The 14,240-nt window shown below is 33.5% G+C and overlaps 1 protein-coding gene across 1 annotated transcript; it reads right to left on the reverse strand.

Moving 5' to 3' along the window:
- Positions 1-3,039: 3,039 nt before the first annotated feature.
- On the reverse strand, positions 3,040-6,209 carry LOC138856377 (uncharacterized). Its single transcript, XM_070107400.1, has one exon. The coding sequence runs from the start codon at positions 6,085-6,087 to the stop codon at positions 3,232-3,234; it is 2,856 nt and encodes a 951-aa protein (XP_069963501.1). The 5' UTR covers positions 6,088-6,209; the 3' UTR covers positions 3,040-3,231.
- Positions 6,210-14,240: the final 8,031 nt, after the last annotated feature.

The raw sequence follows: 14,240 nt of genomic DNA on the forward strand, positions 1-14,240 counted from the left end.
GTTTTTCAGCAAGACTCAGAGTTTTAAGTTTACGTTTCACACTCATTGCTTATCAGTTCGTTATAAAACTGTTTTACGGAAGATTGTAGGTAGTGGTCGTAGTTGCAGCGAAAGAGGAATTGAAAATTTGAGCTTTGCATGCTCAGCTTCTTGGAAAAGTCGCAAGTAGCTGCGCGCCAATCAAATCATCAGCTTTGCAAGCTAGTGGGGGGAGTGAAAAAACTATAGTCTGCTCTCTCCCTCCACCAGCTTGCAAGTCAAGTTATAGTCAAAATTAATTCAATATTCGAGATAGAGAGGTCTAAAATTTATAATAGAGGGTTAAAATTTCGAGTAACGGAGGTTTTACGGCTTGTAGGGAAGGGGATGAAATATATCTTAAAGTTGGAGAGGTTTTCGACTTATCGAGGTTCGACTTACAGAGGTTCCACTTTATATAATTTTTTCTCATTTTATCCAAACATAATGGCTTTCATTGAAATCATCACTGTATAAAGAAATAAGATTAACGTGATGCGGCTTTTCTTCTTTGGTTAAATAAAAAAGCCCTACTACCAAATTGTCTTCTATACCAAACACGTTTACACTAATATTTGGATTATTCGATTCAAATATTTCAATATCTTTTAGTTGTAATGGGCAATTTAAATTTTCCATTATTTAAAATTATAATGGAATTTTCAATGTTATATGAAGAACAGCTTTGGCTATTTATTGAGGGTTGGTAAAGAGATGAAATTATGGCCCACTTAAAACAATATACATCATTGTTAGCAATATTAATACATGCTTTTTTAACTGCAATTATTTTCGGTAGTGGTATATATAATGAGCCTCTAATTGGTTGATATTTATTTATGTTTACTTCTAGATGAATAATTTCACTTAGACTCCAACCACTATCTCGCTCTTGAAATGTGTTCATTTTTTCAATCAATTTACTAAACTTTTCTTTAATTATATCTCCAACATTTCTGTTCTCCATAAATGCTTCAGTCATTAATGTTTGGTGTGACAATATAACAAATTCTTCAATATTTTCTTTTATTTGAATATATTTGCAAAATAATTCAAAGTTAAATTTGATGCTTTCATGCTTTTCTATAGATTTCTGTAAAAGTTCAGTTAATTCATTAGATGTTTTTCAAAAAAATGTTCAATAATTAAATCCTTGGGCTCGTCGTTTTCCAAAACATATGTTTCAATACGATTATTAAACATAGAATTAATACATTTCACATTATTATTTACACTATACATACAATTTTTTTTATGTATGTTTGTTCTCACGTGTGCTGTCCATTCATTTTTTTTCACTTGCACTTTACATTGTTCGCAAAAAAATATTGTTTTAGAATCTTGATGTTTCATTGTAATATGCTTGTTCAAACTCCTCTTCCGAACATATGTCTTTTCACAGAAACTACACGGATACATTTTTTGTGAAATAATTGTTTTAGAATCCTGATGTTTCATTGAAATATGCTTATTTAAACTCCTCTTCCGAACATATGTCTTTTCACAGAAACTACACGGATACATTTTGATTTTTATTTTTTTATTTGGGAGATAATTCGAAAATTTAAAAAACCTTATGATGAATGAAATTCAAACAATGGTGAAGTAAATTTTTCTCCACGTTAAGTAAGGGAGATGGTTATCTCCCCCTCAGAAAACATTAATGATCCAGTACCAAGGGACCATAGAATCCCTGAGTCCTTAATCGAAAGGGTGATAGAGGTAGTCAAATTCCCTGCCTCTATATCACTTATGTCGATGTTCTCAATCAACACTTCAATAGCATCATTTATAAATGCTGGCTGCTTACGTAGAAACCACGTCAGCTCGCCGGTTATATCCTTAAGGAGCGCTTGTCGCTCCACACTATCCTCCAGGATAGGCTTCCACTTTGAAAATAAATTTCTGTTTAGATCATCGCGTACAACGTGCGCGTAATAAAAAACCGTGTGTTTATTTTTAAACACGATCATTGTTATTTGAATAATTTAAAGGAGCTAACATGAGCTTTTATAGTTTAAACGAAAGCACTTTATGAATTTTTGTTGTGTGTTTAACAATGTGTAATCTACTTTTGTGGTTTCATAAAATTCGCATGCAAGTTAAAACGGTAGCGCTCACTGTTCACTTACAATGCGCCCCGGGCCCCCCCAAATCCCTTACACGGGTCTATCTAAGCACCACAAAATATACAAAATTATTTTTTCCCTTTGCACTAAAATGGTGCAAGGAAAAGTACGAAAATGGTGCATGCAGGTTTGTACCAAAGTGATCTAGGATCCCCATTTCTATACTACTCAGATTACCCCACCACACACATGCAAAGTGCAAGTACGGGTACCGTGTCAACAGATCTATTTCCTGCATTACGTTCACGTTGCAATGCGATACGATTGTGACAACTATTTATATCTCAAGAAATCAACTTGTTTCTTAGCTTTCATAAATCAGACTGTCTCTCGCACCAGATCGACAACTCGAACTTGCTGATATGTCCGGCATAGCACATAGCAAGCTTACAACACAATTAAATCATTGGACAGATCGTTTTCCTAAACGTATGTTTCAATACGATTATATTATGTATATCTTTTTTACAAAAACTACACGGATACATTTTATTTATGTTTCTTTTTTATACTCTATGAAATTCAAATAATGGTGAAGTAAATTTTTCACCAGGTTTAATCAATTCGATACAAAATGTGTTATCGTTTAGGGCTTCAATAGTTGAATCTTTTAAAGAGTTGTGGGATTCCGGAAGAAAAGAACATTTTCGTTTAGTTCTAGCATTAACTTGTCACCAGACTTTGTCTTTACTCCTTTGGCTTTTAATACTCTCAATTTTTTTATTGATTAGTACATCAGTCGCCTTTAATATAGGTTTTTGAACTTTTTCATTTTTCGAAACTGATTTCAAATCCTTTACAGCTTGCTTCATAATGTGTATGTCTACAATAAGACAACATAAGAGAAGTATCAACGTTTAAAAATTATAGTTTACTAGCTGACCCGACAGACTTCGTCCTGTCAAAAAGATTTGTAATTTGGCATTTTTTTCGCCTACGTATTTTAAAAAATTCTCCTGAACAGAACCGTCACCCTGGTGATAGGGCGTTGTGAATAAAAAATAATTAAATAAAACATATATAAGGATTTAAAAATAAGTAATCGCTTTATTGTTAATCATGTGAATCATAATTATTATTATTATCATTGTAGTGCCTTGTGGTATACGATGTTTTTTGTTTGATTACCTGGCGCATAGATAAACAAATCTGATGGTTTTCCAACACGGGAACAGGCAACATACAATTGACCATGTGAGAAACATGGGTTTTCTAGATTAATACCACAAACACTTAATGATTGCCCCTGGGACTTGTTTATAGTCATAGCAAAAGCAAGCCGCACTGGAAACTGTAGTCGTTTAAACTCAAATGGCACATCAGTCGGAATCATTGGGATGCGCGGTATAAGAACATCTTCTCCTTTATACTTTCCTTTGAGTATAGTTGCTTCTATCACATTGTTTAGTAATTTTTTTATCGCTAACCGTGTACCGTTGCAAAGACGCGGTTGGTTGATATTTCGCAACATTATAACCACCGATCCAACCTTTAATTGAAGATTGTGAGGTGGCAATCCTGGCAAATCCAGCGAGTTTAAAAATTCCGGTGGATAGTTGACTACATCATCTTGATTAGTAGCCGAATCAACTGATTTATATATCCTCAATTCGCCTGTAATTTGTTCTTGAATTTTGAAATTTAATTCATTTACATCTATGTTTTTTGCAGCCAGTATAGCTCGTTCGCTCAACCAATCATGGTTTCTGTAATTTTGAGAAACATCTGGAAACACCTTCTGAATAAGTTCATCTTTTGATCGAGTTAACTGACAAAAACTTTGAGGAAAGTTAATGCAGCCAGTCAACATGCCTATAGGAAATTTGCCATTACCAAAGTCAATGAGTTGTTTAGAGAATATGTTTCCAGATTGGTCATTTTGCAATTCGACACGCATATTCTTACTTAAATGAAGTACTTTGACATGTTTCCACAAATTGGAGGACTTTAGACATGCATTGAGTTCATCAGCTGGCGTTGATCGTGGAATCACTGGCAATGTTTGACGAAAATCTCCTGCTAATAAAATCATTGCACCACCAAATCGGTTATTATTGCTCCGTAGATCTTTTAAGGTTCTGTCTAAAGCCTCCAAAAATTTTTTATGTGCCATCGTGCATTCATCCCAAACAATCAATTTACATTGCTGCAAAACCTTTGCCATTGCAGAGTTCTTCGAAACGTTGCAGGTTGGAGTTTCATTGCTTTGCATATTTAATGGCAATTTTAGTGCTGAATGGGCTGTTCGACCACCTTCAAGCAAAGTTGCTGCGATTCCCGACGAAGCGAGTGCAAGTGCAATTTTATTTTGTGAGCGAATTGTTGCTAATATTAATGAAATCAAAAAAGTTTTTCCTGTACCACCAGGTGCATCTAAGAAGTAAATGCCTCCAGTTTCATCATTTGTTACTTTCATAAGAGTTTCAAATACATACTTCTGTTGTTCATTTAACAGTGGAAGATTTGTTTGAATTAATTCTTTCAAAGAGTTGAGATCATACAGTTTTTCTCGATGCAGCTCTTGGTTAAAAGCGTCATGCATTGGACGATTGGGCGCGGTCAGGCCTAATTGAATTAATAGTTTGTTTGACATTATCAAGCACATGTCCTCAATTGAAATCAATACTTCATTGTAAATTTCTTCACTGATTTGTATATTTGGATTTCCCATTCTATTCCGTATTTGATACAAAATATCATCACACATATAATCTTTGTACTTGATCCACAAATCAATTGGGTTTGATGGGAAGCATGTAGATATGATTATAGAAAACAATGTTCGTATTTGGTGAGCGTGTGATGATATTACAGCATCATTGAGAGTTTGATCCCAATGAGCGTCATTTTCAAGCAATTGCAAACGTTGACAGGCTTCTCTGTAGGATCCACACAATTCACCATCAACAGTTCGTAACTGTTGGAATGATGTTGGGCCACGTACATTGACTAATAGCAGTCGTAAGTAAAAACATTCATCATTGCTTGGATGTACTGAATAAATCCGGCCAATCGCATCGGTGGAATATACATCTGTATATCCTGGAACTGGTTTTCCTTGTTTCCGTCGTATAAATCCCCTTGAGGATTGATTCCAGGTATAATATTTTGGAATTTCAGAATATAGCAATGTTTGTGCGAAATAATCGTTTTGGCATGTCTCAAAAAAACTGGTTAATGTAGTAGATGGTGGCTGAGCAGCTCTTTGTACTGCGTTCTGTGCTGTAAAATACACTCTTTGTCCATTTTCTAAATGCACAGCTAAGTGAACAACAGAAGGGTGTCTCTCATGAATAGGAAAAGAAAATATTCGCCAAACTGCTTCATTACTACTGACGTAGCGGCCCATTTGGTATTGGGTAACTTCATCATTGGAATTCTCTGCACCAATTCCAATCACAGCCATATCACTCCCTTTGGTTACATATTTGCAAATGTATTTAATAGATTTCACTGAATGGCAAGATTCAACGTTGATGTGTGCTTTGAATGTCTTTGATAAAATGGGTGAATATGGAATAATCCAACGATTATCTATTTCAATATCTTGTTGATTTAATTTGACAATTGTTGATTTTCCATTGTCTGCTGTCGATCTGCGACGATACAATGGATAACCGTCATTACCAGTAATTGTTTCCGATATTAATGTGCGTGGATATCGTTTTGAACATTTACCATCCATCATACACGGTGAATTTTGATTAAGAGTTCCACAGGGACCATGTATCATGTTTTTGATAACTACCTCATGCAATCCAGGATCTACTTGTACATTAGGGATTTCAGCTGATATCACTGCATCAACTTCATTTGGCCTTATCTTTTCAACCAACCAAATCAAAATGTGTGCATGTGGCAATCCTCGTTTCTGCCACTCCACAGAATACATCCAGCAGCGTGTCTCACCAAACACATTATGTTTTACGATGAAATCCATTAAAGATTTCAACTTTTGTCTAAAGACTCTGGCTGTAATATCATGACGATCAATGGGTGATTGCCCAGGGAATAACTCCTGCTTGATTTCTATCCATTGTGGATTGCATGTAAATGTGATGAACAAATCTGCTGTACCATAATGACGAACATACGACATGGCATCTTGAGCATATTTGTGCATATGCCGAGGGCTTCCGATGTATGTTGCTGGAAGAATAGTCATCCGACCGACATTCTGTGCATTTCCATCAGTATTAATCGCATCTCGAAGGTGAACATACTCTTCAGATCGGAGTTTAGTTTGATTCAACCTGATGAATGTTAATCTCTCCGTTTCAATTTTAACATACATATCAACAACATATTTGTGATATAATCGCCGACATTTCAATATGTGATTATCTTCATTTTCCCGAATCATTAGGCGGTATGAATAATAGTTCATTGAACTGACTTTTTTGTTGGTTTCAGAACCTGTAAATAGATTTTATTTTAATAACATTCAAAATACATAATATAATGACTGAGATATTTTAGTTACCTGTAATGGGATTTATCATTTTTATTGAGAAATCGTAGCCATCTTCACCTTGCCAAAATATAATGGGATATTGCAGTGCATCATATGAGCGGTGTGTTTCCTTTATACGTTGTAATTGATCATTCCGACGATGTAAAACAATATCACGGGATTCCATGTTTTCTCCAACTACAACGATAGCAACTTCATCAATAGTTGGTGCATTAAAACGTCTTGTATGTTGACCTGCAGGTGTTTTATCAGCTCTGATTACAATTTTGTGATTATCGGATGGCATCAGATCCAAGGCAGTTTTAAACAATATAATCAATTGATTGTGTTGATGAAATAAAGTTTGTAATTGTTCTACAATAGACCTCTTTACTAAATTGTTATGTGCACAACGCAGATCAATTTCTTGTGGTGAATTGCCCATAAAATAAATTTGCAGGAATTTGTTGTCGTTATCTGACACTGGTAACAGTGAACCTGCTCTGTGATATATTTGCCCTTGTATCTGTAAATAAAAAAAAAATATTATGGTGTGGTATAAATTAATGGATTGGATGTATATATTTAGTTTTAACTAATATCTATTAAATATAAAATATAATAAAAGTGTCACTGAAACTAAATCCCCATATAATATGATGACTAAGTGATATATAAGTGATTAAGAAATTGAAGATTAGTGACACATCTTAACTTTGGTGCCAAACAATTTTGTTCGCTAAAATAATTATGAGTAACTGCTATAATACATACCTTGAAAGTTGGCATAAAATTTTCCCGAACTACATTTATTGCCCTAAATGAAGTCATTTGAAAGCAATTGTTATATTGTTGGATATGTGTCAAAAAGTGTATAGAATCTGTTCCTATTCCTGAAACCAATGAGTACAATGGTTCTGGTGGTGGATCCAATGGTATCAATTTCACTTTACCATTTGCGCAACACAATCCATTGGCTTCGTTTTTGTATTTTAATGCCTTACAGTGTGAGCAAACCGAGTTCATAGAACCAATAACAACACATTGGTAGTTACTGTAGTCAATTGACACATCGTAACTGAAAGCAGCTCGATTCAAACTTGCGCGATTATTAGTTGAATGTCGCGCTCGCGCTTCACGCGTTTGTGATATCCGAATTCTTTCACGTTCATTTCCGTCGTCACGTTCTTGTGCAGTACGATTAGATCGGTAATTAGCTTGGTTTGTAGCATTTCTGGTTCTTCTACCTAAATTGCTTCGTCTTATAGGAGGCATATCAAATATAAATTATTTTTTCACTAATCACGAACTAAACAAACACTAACTAAGTAAACACTCTGCACAAAAAACTATATACGAATTTGTTTCGTGTATCAGTCGTCAAAAGCAAACTCAGTAGATTAGGTAACAGACAACTTTTTTCTTTTTAAATTTTATATGACTTGAAGTCAAATCCTTTTAAGCCGTACTTAAAATTTGGATATTAAAAATAATAAATAAATTCACAGAGTTTTTGTAAATCAAAATACCAAATATTATTATTCCTCCATTGATTTCTGACGGAATTCCTTCGCGCTTGTTCATTGGATCTCATATTTATAAAAGGAGACAAAATTCCAATTCCTTCAGGAATAACACAATCCACAATATTATGATCATCACCCATATGAGAATTAAATGGTGTACTAGGCATTTTAATTATACAAAAATTTATTTCAATAATAAACTTTTAGGACTCTTCTCTTTTCCTTCTCTACAAAATTTTTTCCCATATACATACGACAGTATGTACTTAAACAAAATATATGCGGTTTTTAAAGCACAACGAATTTGTAGTCGGTTGATTTTTACATTAGAATCATTATGAAAACATCTCGATGTAAATTATATTATCTAGAAAGATTCATTCCATTACATTCTGTACTCTCCTCTTCAATTTTAAACACCGGCTTTTGGAGGAACTCCGCTATCCACTGTTGCTTTTTGTTGCCCCTTAACATAAACTTTTCTTTTCTTCTCCCTTTACAAACACTTTTAAGTTTTTCCACGCTGATATCAAATAGTTCCTTACAGCTTTAAAACTATCACTTCCATAGGACCATAATAAATTATGGTAATGTAATATTACGCAATTAGCTTGCCGTTGATTATCCTTACTCAGGTCTGAAAATTCAAACGGAGCTTTGATGTGGAAACAATGAAATTCCTTTTTGTTGAAGACGACAGCTATTTCCTTTAGAATAAATTTATTATTATAGGCTTTGAAGCCTTGAACATCTACTGTCGCAAACATTATGAAAATTAATAATGAAATATATTTTAATGGTCGGCTTTTTATATGTTCGTTAAGAACAAAACAAAATAACCAATCTTCATATTTATGTGGTTTGAAAAATACACATACAAACTTGCACTTATTCCATATAATAATAGAATTTGCGTTGCAAGTCTATTTTATTTTTATGAGAAATAAAAACTTCGTTTGTCTTTTATAAATCCTCGTCCTTAGTCCTTAATGATGGATCACAATCCTTTGTCCTGAGCACACTTGAGTTAATTGTGATCGTCACTTGTCTCGTCAATTCGAGTATTAAAAATTAACTGTCCTTGTTGAATGTCAAGATGTGTCTTTATACTTTCTTCATATAATCCGTGCATTTCGAAAAAATTGCACTTTCTTAGATTTACATTCAAAGTCGATTTTCTTATAAATTTGATTTGAGCTAAAATAACTGTGTATTTTTTCTGTTTAACTTGTTGTTTTCATACTTATATTTATGTATTATTGTATATGTGTCAAAAATATAATTTTATATATTTCCTTTTGAAAATGAAGACCTTACGATCCCATAGAGATTAAGTGTTGATCGTATGTATAGCTTTTTCGAATAAGTCCGCTTGGTTATCGAGAATCTTTATTCTATTTAAACTCATCTTGCATTTAACCGCAAACCTTCTCTCTTATTTTTAATTGATTATGATAATATAAAATAAATGATTTTATTTTCAAAATTCATTAGAAAGTTAAATCCGTAAACTTAATAAATCGCCTGATCACTTTGAACTTAGCTTTTGTTGTGAAATATTCACACGTGCTCTAGTGAAAGGGCACCCGCTTCGTAGAAATTTGATAACACAACAACGTGAATATCTTTCAAATTTCACAATCTTTCTAACTATTAACATATTTATACGCTTATTATTAAGCTAATATTGAACACAATTTTAATATTATAATGTTATACTGTTTATTACTACAAAAATAATATGAAACTTTTAGCATCACCAAATTAGATGTGTTCTTGTTGGAGTTTCTAGTATACATGAACGATTCGCGACCGGCGCTTAGGGTACGTTACTTTTGAAAATAAGTATAGTTCAGTGGAAAATTGTACAAGAGTTCACTTTTAAAATATATTGTAGTAGAGTAGACGTTGCATAAACAGTAAGGGGAATTTAAAAGACAAATATATATATGAAAAAATGTTAAAAAATTACATACTTGATAAGAAAATATTTAAAAACTGAATTTTTGCAGACATCACATCTCTCCGTTGTCTGTTTAAATTGAAGTGTCCGTCCCTAACGTTCGTTGTCACTGTTCATGTTCTCGTTTTGTACGTTTAAAACGTTCGTCAAATCAGTTTAGGGTTGCTAATTATCGTAGCAATTCCAAATGTATAGCAAAATAGCTATGAACTTCCTCACCTTTATTTCATTGAGGTTTAAAGGCTTATCAACATTACTTTGCAATGCATAGAGATTCGTCTTCTCTTTATCAGTTCCGGTGTTATAAATTATGAAAAGAAAACTAAATATGTATAAGCAGTGCGAGTACCTGAATGAGCTTTTAATTCTGGTGGATGCGTCAGAATGCCTCGAAAAGATGTTTGATCTGCATTCAAACTAAACTCTTTCTTTTTCCATACGAGCGCCTTTCATTTCTTGCATGACGACAAACTTGTCTTGTTGAGAAATATGGTTATTGAAGCTCTTCATCATGAGCGCCTGCCACGAGGATTGTAGAACTCTTTAAAGTAACCAATAGATCGGATCTAGTAGAACTCTTTAAAGTAACCAATAGATCGGTTATACATCAGTCGCTATATGATCGTTGCGGCATACATGAGATACAAATCCATTTCACGTTCGTTCCTCAACGTGTAAACATGTTGCATGCGAGAATCAAGCGTTTTATATAATTGCACTTCTTGTAATTTTCATATAAATTTATTAAATATATCATTTGTTTTGTTTTCTTTTTTTCGAAAAATATTTTTTTCTCCCATTTTGTTTTCTCATATGAAACTTTCTAATTTTCATATAACTTGTGTGCGTGCCGTGCGCAAAATGCGACGTGGTCAAAATAGCAATTACTTAACTAATTGATTTGTCTATTCATGCATTCCATCGCAAATAATACAATACTTATTGAACGGTAATTTGATTTGTAAATATTTATGGTATAAATGGAGCAATACTCCTCTATATAGTATAATCGTATCACAAATCCGTACAATATGTGTGTGTGTGTATTTAATGAGTGGCCTTAGCACACGTGAAAAAAAGATGAAACAAAACTAAAACAAAAAAAAAAAAAAAACAAAAAGAACAATAAAAGTAAAAAACAACAAAAATATTTACTAAAAATAAAAGAGAACGAAAGTTTTAGGACGTAATTCCAATCCAAAATCAGTGTTCATAGTCTAAAAGCTGTATAAAAGGCTAAGCCGCCAAAAATCGTAGTCCATATATGTACGTACATACTTATATAATAAAATATATTAGTTGTATATATGTACATATTGGATCATATATAAAATGCATTTATGTAGTTGAGCCTTAGTTGATCCTCTCTCTGCTGGCTGACCACCACACGTCATACACACACGTCACAAGAGACATACATATGTTAGCTATGTATGTATGTATATATGTAAGTAGCACAGCAATGAAGGTTAGCTTACTTGTCATTATGTAAAATGTAACTCAAATAAATACAGAAGTTAAACACAATTCGGTGAACTTTATACACATACACACATGCCCACCAATTATGTTATATGCGTATACATGTGTACGGTATGTAGTATATGTGTGCTGCATAACTGTGCTTCAAATTACTGTAATTGAGTTCTAGAGGTAGGTTGATGGTGGATGTGGCAACAACAGGCAATGTAGTTCTGAGTTTGTCTCCTAAAGATCATGGTCTAACTTCAGTTAGTAACTTCTGTAGTAATTGGATCATGGATGGATTGTTTCTCATAGCACTCCGGAGTAGCGAAGAAGAGTTGTTGATTATGCGTACGCTTGGCGTAAATGTATCTTACAATAAGAGACTATTCACGGACACTGCGGCTTAATCACTGAGCTCACAACAGGCAGCATTTCGTGCCCTTTAATTTCCTCATGAGTATGCTTGCGGTATTTGCAAAGTAGTAGAAACTTGGATTTGCAACTGATGAGTATAGTGATTTCAAGGTCAAACCCATATTTATCATATATGGGAAATATAACTAACCCTTTATCTCGCATTGTTATCTTAATGAATTTAATCGCTGCGGGAAACTCGTGTTAAAATTGAAGCGTTTGAAGACAAGGAGGAAGCTGAATTAATAAAACACGTAGTTCAAAAACCGGTTTTGCATAAACCAATACAATTGCCGAAAAAGCGCAAAGATGTTTTAGTTAAGGGGTTAGGGGCAGTCAGAGGCACGAAAAATGAGAATTTCCAGTAATTTTTTTTGCTTTTAAATCATGTTATTTTACAAAAGTAGTAATATGGCATTATCATAAAATGTTTCGACTTGAAGTCACAAAAATTTAAATTTTTTTTTTTTTTTAATTTCCAAAGTCTGTTTGTGTTGATCCAGTTCCAAAAAAAGTCCTTGCGGTGACAATCATAAGTCCTTGGACATTCATCTCAAATTAATCGGATAAAAAAAATTAGATTTATAAATAGATAATCCTGGACCTGATCGAAGCTTTTTTTTTCAAAAATTAACAATATGGCGGCCTCAGGATATTTTCTTCTAGATTTTTCGGAAAAAATCAACTCTCAATTGGTCTAAAAAAATCGAAATTTTTGAAAAAAAAGTCCTTTAATCAGGCTTGAGTTTATTATGTATTCTAAAAGCTGTATAAATTTCATTAAAATCTATTAAACGGTTTTCGAGTTACAGTTGTCAGCAGTTCAAAAAGCTTAGTTTTGATAAAAACGCATTTAAAGTTTCACACTAGAGCTCCCGAGCGCTTTGAAGTGCCCGAGCTCTCTTTGTTATTTGTCGAATAACTCAAAAAGTAATTATCGGATCAACTTGAAAATTTCAGAGATTATTTTAAAGATATTACAATTAACGAAAATGCAAAAATTTATATTTTTTAAAATTCTGACTACCCCTAACCCCTTAAGCAAAATCCGAAACTCACTGAAAAAGAAGAGGAAGAAGGTTATGTAGACGCAGACACGATGCTGCTATAATGTAAAAATAATGTTGCGTCTGTACCAGCAAGGAAGATCTAATCAGTCCTTCCAAAGTTATTAACAAACAAACACTAGCTGATAAATTGATGAATATACATATTACCGAACGTGTCCAATGCTCCAAAGGATTGTACCCAATCTAATAGCTTTGGAGTTGAGAACATAGTGTGAAGATAAGTCAAGAATAAAGTACGACGACCGGCTGCTTATGTCGTCATAAATGCAACACTGAACTCTGATGAAGAGCCAAATGACGATGTGGAATTTAGAAGAACCAATCGCAAAAGTTTCACAAGTTATTCATTGTAAGACCATAGCTTCCTTCTCCGCGTCAAATGTACTCCCTAGACAGAACAGAAATGCCAAAGCTGCACAATGGCGATATTTTGAACTAATTGAACTGCTCATTTTGATTTTTGCTATAGCACATATCTACCGATGCAATTATTTTTCTGAAATTTGCATAATTTTAACTGGTTCCATATTCGTTTGCCATTGCTTCATAATCCTAGTCATTTTCCGGTTTGACAATTTCAGACTTATTAATTTTTGTATGCCACATTTGCTGTCTTATTATTTGACTTAAGATAAATATATGTCATTGATACTAACATCCGATATACATAGACGGTCTCTGTTATAGCCAACATTAGATTCGCTATCTAAATAAGAGAAATTTCCGCTTTTATTTGTCGAATCTTTGCAATGCTTTCCAATTCTGACATATTGATGATATTTCTTACTCCAAACGTGAAAATATAATTCGGTTAGGTTAGATGGTTGATCCCTCAGCAAAGTAATATATTGGAATTCGGCAGAACCGAATTAAATAGCCGAATAATTGGGGAAAAGGCAATGTTCATGTTCATGTGGGTAGCTATATAACTAGGTATGCTAGAAAACTTTGTCCACTTAGACAACCAGGTTTTAAAATTTTTGCAAGGCACTGACACACACCTATTTTAAGCAGTTAAACAGAGTAACAAACAAACACACACACACACACATGCATACATACTATCGAAACACACTAACACATACACACAGTTATATAGTTATACTGTAAAAAAAAATCGCCGATTAGCTGCTCACTCTTGTAAACTACAGCTTCTTAGACCTCTAGCTCTCTGCAGTCTACGAGCAATACAAAAGAAAG

The sequence above is a fragment of the Bactrocera oleae genome, chromosome 3, assembly GCF_042242935.1.
Source record: "Bactrocera oleae isolate idBacOlea1 chromosome 3, idBacOlea1, whole genome shotgun sequence".
Classification (NCBI taxonomy): domain Eukaryota; kingdom Metazoa; phylum Arthropoda; class Insecta; order Diptera; family Tephritidae; genus Bactrocera; species Bactrocera oleae.

What these genes read in the sequence shown, in the direction of transcription:
- LOC138856377 (XM_070107400.1), bottom strand. Translation starts at nt 6,087, where the DNA reads ATGGATTTCATCGTAAAACATAATGTGTTTGGTGAGACACGCTGCTGG.